We start from the raw sequence: 4948 nt of genomic DNA, 5'->3' as shown, positions 1-4948 counted from the left end.
ATTGACAAAAAGTGAGGTAAAATGAGTGAGGAATTCAAAAAATGATAAAAAAAAAAATTGTAGATAATCTGTTAAAATAAGTTTCTTTAAGGTCAAGATTCACTCAAATTTAATGAAAATTTTAAAATGAATAGCTTATTGGGATGCCCTTGATATGATATAAAATCTACGAAAGACAAGGATAAAAATTTTCTGTACGAAATTTTAGAAACATATTTATACACGTCCATTTCTTGAAATTGAAACATGCATACATTAAAAAGAAATCTAAACTGATCTAGTGATCTTCTCGTCAAAGAGAGATGCCATGTGTGGGATAATCCCAAAGATCAGGAGAAAAAAAGAAAAAAAAAATTATTATTATTATTTTTTACAGGGTTTGACTCGGCAAGCATGGTTATTGGTTCCTTTCTAAGTTTCTAACAGTCCTTCCATGATGACCTTCTTATTATTCTTCTCAAAGTCAAACCCTGAAAACACCTTCCCATCTCCTGGAGATGCGTATCTAGTGCTTCGAGGAATCAAGTAAAACCACGTCGAAGTACAAAAGATAGCGAAAATCTTGCCCCAAAAAGTCAAAACCAAAAGACAAATAACAAGCAAACACAACCCTGCATTAAAACCACAACCTCCATCTTCATTTCCGGGCTTTTGGGCATCATCCCGCCTCTGTTTAGGCCCTGGTAAGTTTGATCTAAACGAGTTGCATGTTTCGAGCAAAGGCCTCGTATCAGAATCGTTTGAATTAACTGTGAGCTTTTTTTCATCGTCGGACAAACTTTGTTTATTCGTCGGAGATTCCTCCGTCGAGTTCGATGTCTCTAACCGGAAAGATCTTTGTCCAAGATTTCTTTTGCTACTCCTCTTCGCCCACTGAAGACAATGTATGCATGGATTATCAGTTTCACAGATGGCAGGAAAGCAGAGTACAATAAAACGTATGGAGTGGGATTGACAAGTAAATAAAGTATGTATCACAAGCATACCAAAAAAAATAGAAAATAAAAAATTAAGAAGCGTTGCATTGGATAGAAAATTAAGGACCCAGTATTTATTAATCAACTTGTTAGAATATACGAAAAAAAAAATATTCTATATTCGGATAACGTTGAAATATTCTCTATTTACGGATTAATTATAATCAAATCTCATGTTTATATTTACTCCAAAACCTTATAAAGAAAGACACAGAGAAGAAGATTATGGTAATTGGTAAGTTAAGCTTTTGTGGTCAAGTGTAGATATTTCCTGAGTAAAGACGCAGAGAAGAAGATTGTGGAATATGGGTCTTCTCTTTTATGCAAAGTGGAAGTCCGAAAACAACAATATAATCAAGAAAACGCAGAAAGAGAGAGAGACTAAAAACCATCCATAAAACAGAGTACCGAACAGAGTAAACAGAGAAAGTCAAAGTACTAACCGAGGACGTCCCGGACAAAACCGATTTCAAAATCCTCGATAGCCTGCCGTTCGAGCTTTTCTCTCTCCGGCCACCGTCGCCTTCTTCTTTATCTATATCCGCTGCCAAATCCGGCGGCAATATCTTCTTGAACACCACCCCCTCCATCTCTCCCATAGCGATGTACTTGAAAGCTGGTTCGCCCGGTCCGTCCGGACGCCGCAACCTTTTAACCGGACCCCGACCGTCAACGGTGACCGGTCTAAAGCACTGAAAGAACCTGTTCTTGTTGTCCATATTGCGATTCTTGTACTCGTTCTTCTTTTTGTTCTTGTTTTTTAATCTGGTCTTGTTGGATTCCATGAGGGCATGGATTCGAATGAACTGGGGTGGCGGTGGTTGCAAGGATTCAGAGGGGTGTTTGTTTCCCGAAAATGTTGGGGTTAAGGATTCTGAGAAAGCGGTGGAAAAGTGTGTTGCGCTTGTGTTTGTGTTTCCTGTGCGATTTATATAAGATGGGCACATAGTTTGCATCCACGGGCCGGCGATGCCACGCTTCGTTTACCTCTTGCTCCGTTTAAAAACTACCACTGAAAGGTGTTCTAAAAATAATTATTTAAAGGGTGGTGTATAATAGTGGGTAATGTTCTTCCATTAGAAAAGTGGATTTATGATTAGAAGCCATCCACTAAAAAACTAAAAATAACTTTCTTTTTTTTTTTATTTTTTATTTTTCCTTTTATATTAAGAAATAATTCAAACTATAAAACATTCATAAAACACTCAAAGTTTTAAAAGAAAAAAATATAAAAAAGCTCCATGAACTAGCAGTTGATTTTAGAATATCCCTTGAATTTTCAAGTGCACTAATGTCACTTATTTAACTATCAAAGTGTGCCAAAAATATCATTTTTCTCGAAATATTCCTATAATGCACTTCTTATTTTAAAAACTAAAATAAAAATATTAATAAAAAACTATTTAAAAAAATAAATAAAGAAATATTTTTTTAAAAAAAAAAAAACAAACTATTAATATAAAACTAAAAAGTTAAAGAAATTAAAAACTTAAAAAAATTAAAATTTTTTAATTAAAAAAATAATTGATTTCTTTTAATAAGAGTGACACATGTCATGTTATTTTTTGGCTACCTTGAAAATGTTTGAATTATTTTTTATTCCATTGTAAACGATTTGTAATTTAAGTCATCTACAATGATTTATTTTGCATTTATTTTTATAAAAAATAATAGTTTAGTTTTTTTTTTTTTTTTAGTTTTTAAGATAATATGAATATTATAGGAATATTTTGACAAAAGTGACATTTTTTGGAACATTTTGGGAGTTCGATAGGTCATATTAGTACACTTAAAAATTCAAGTGACTATTATAAAACCGTTGTTAGTTCATATGGCTTTATTGTATTTCTCTCAAACAAAAAATACCCTCTAAAAACATTATCAAAGAAAACCTATATATTTGCTCTTATGGAGAGATGGAAAATTGTTGACTATAATAAAATTATAACATTTTTTTTTTGTAATAAAATTAAAACATATTTAGAATACTCCTGATATTGCCAATATGTAAATTCTATTATTTTATTGTCATTGTGCATAGCCAACCCCCAATATTTATTTATTTTTAATGTACTTATGGTCATGATTCATGCCGTTTGCGACAGAGTCAACATGGAAGAACTTTTCTATGGGTATTTTTGTTTTTATATGATTAATGACCAAATTGGCTTGGTCATACTTGAATTGACCATTAGACTTATTTTCGTCAATAACAAAGTCTTTGTATTATTATTTTGGACCGGTTTATACTTTATAGACCATCGCACAAGTCTCAAGCAACGACCTGGAGAGGCGCAATTCCGCAAATACGTGCTTTCAGGAATTGCTATCAATTCCGTGACTGTCGGAGTCGATCAAACACCAAATACAGCTAGCTTCTTTTTCTTTATTTTTCTTTCTTTCTTTCTTTTTTTCTTTTTTATATTGTATTTTATGAATGAGATATGTTAATTGTTGTACAACTAATTGTACAACAATATTGATGTGTTCAGTATTTTTATTTTATTTATAAAAAAAAAAACAAATACTTAATACATTAATATTGTTGTGTAATTATTATATAAAAATTATGCAAATAATATATCTTTATGAATAGAGCTTAACAATTTCATGCTGCTATATACATATCACCATGTAGACGACTAAAATAATTTATGAATAGAGCTTAATAATGCAGCATTCTTGTCCAAAATTAAAATTTGGATGTGTTGGGCCTGGTCCAAAATTGGCTCGAAGATTGCTTTAAGGAATAAACAAGTAATGCACAATTGGATCCAGCCCAACAATCGGGGCTTGTTTTTTTAATCAAAACTGGCCTGGTGTCAGGTGTGATAAATACTTCAGTCTCGAACCTCCCCGTTTAGGCACTCGTGTTTTGGCATGCGTGCGGTTTTGGCACTCGTGTACATGCGTGCGGTGTGTTTACGAACCGCCAAATGGGATTAATAAAACAATTCTACTTTTATTGAGCAATTTTATGAAAAACAATTCTCCTTTTATTTTAGTTTTTGGAAATGAATAATGTTATACTTTAAACATGATTTTTACACCAATTTCACACCGCTGATATGATACATTTTAAGTAACTTTTCATGTCAGTTACTTAAAAAAAAAAATACAAAAATATTAATCACTTAAAATACATTATATCAATCAGTATAAAATTAATATGAAAATCTAATATAAAAAGTAATATTATTCCAAAGAAAAAATTATTTGATTTGGATTTGAATTCAGATTGTCGGTGCATTATTTAAAAGGACGCATTTAAAATGGGAAATTAGTTGAACCCCTTCAAAAACTATTAAAATGTTTTATATTTGAGTATTATAGCTTGACTAATTTTATTTAATAGACTTTTATAATTTTGTTATACAAGTTATGCTACATATTATACTTTCATCTTACCGTGTTGATGGACCCATCAGCCCTTGAATAAGCCTTTTAAAAAAAAATAAAAAATAAAAAATTATAAGGGCTGATGAGCATTGTCAGTTTAATAAAATGAAAATTGAATGAGAGTGTAGTATGCAACACTAATTTTATTATAACCCTTTACAAACTGACATGACAGTTTCTATGAGTGTCATGTGACATGAATTGGATGAGCTCATGTTTTTATGGACATAAATTGTTTACAAACCGCTACAAATAGGGGTGGGCAAAAACCTGCACACTCGACACGTAGTCCTCACCCCGAATTTTCAAAAAAATTCAATTTTTAGGCAGTTACGGGTTGGGGTTTTTTAAAACCTCGGGGACTCGCGCCCGCTGACCCTTCTAAAGACATCAAATTCTAAAAATCCTACCCAACTACCCCTTCTTCATTTCTACTTTCCTAGCCGCCGCCCTTTGTCTTCTTCATTTTTTTTTTTTTTACAGTTGCTAGGAAACCCTTGCGCCGCCTGCCCTTCATCTTTTTTCCTTTTCTCCTTCACCTCCTCACCCTCCTTCCGTCTTCTTCCTTCCAT

At 32.4% G+C, this 4948-nt stretch overlaps 1 protein-coding gene across 1 annotated transcript; it reads right to left on the bottom strand.

Annotated features, from left to right (window-relative positions):
* Positions 1–338: 338 nt before the first annotated feature.
* On the bottom strand, positions 339–1949 carry LOC133875722 (uncharacterized). The gene is made up of 2 exons (XM_062313933.1): positions 1421–1949; positions 339–873 (listed from the first exon to the last, which is right to left on the bottom strand). Exons 1-2 carry the CDS (start codon positions 1931–1933, stop codon positions 412–414), a joined length of 975 nt encoding a protein of 324 aa, XP_062169917.1. The 5' UTR covers positions 1934–1949; the 3' UTR covers positions 339–411.
* Positions 1950–4948: the final 2999 nt, after the last annotated feature.

This window comes from Alnus glutinosa, chromosome 8 (genome assembly GCF_958979055.1).
Source record: "Alnus glutinosa chromosome 8, dhAlnGlut1.1, whole genome shotgun sequence".
Lineage (NCBI taxonomy): Eukaryota > Viridiplantae > Streptophyta > Magnoliopsida > Fagales > Betulaceae > Alnus > Alnus glutinosa.
This window is presented reverse-complemented; position numbering and strand designations above follow the sequence as displayed.

Coding starts and splice junctions, on each gene's coding strand:
- LOC133875722 (XM_062313933.1), bottom strand. CDS start 1,933: ATGCAAACTATGTGCCCATCTTATATAAATCGCACAGGAAACACAAAC. Junction 874..1,420: donor TTTTGTCCGGGACGTCCTCG/GTTAGTACTTTG, acceptor CATTGTCTTCAG/TGGGCGAAGAGGAGTAGCAA.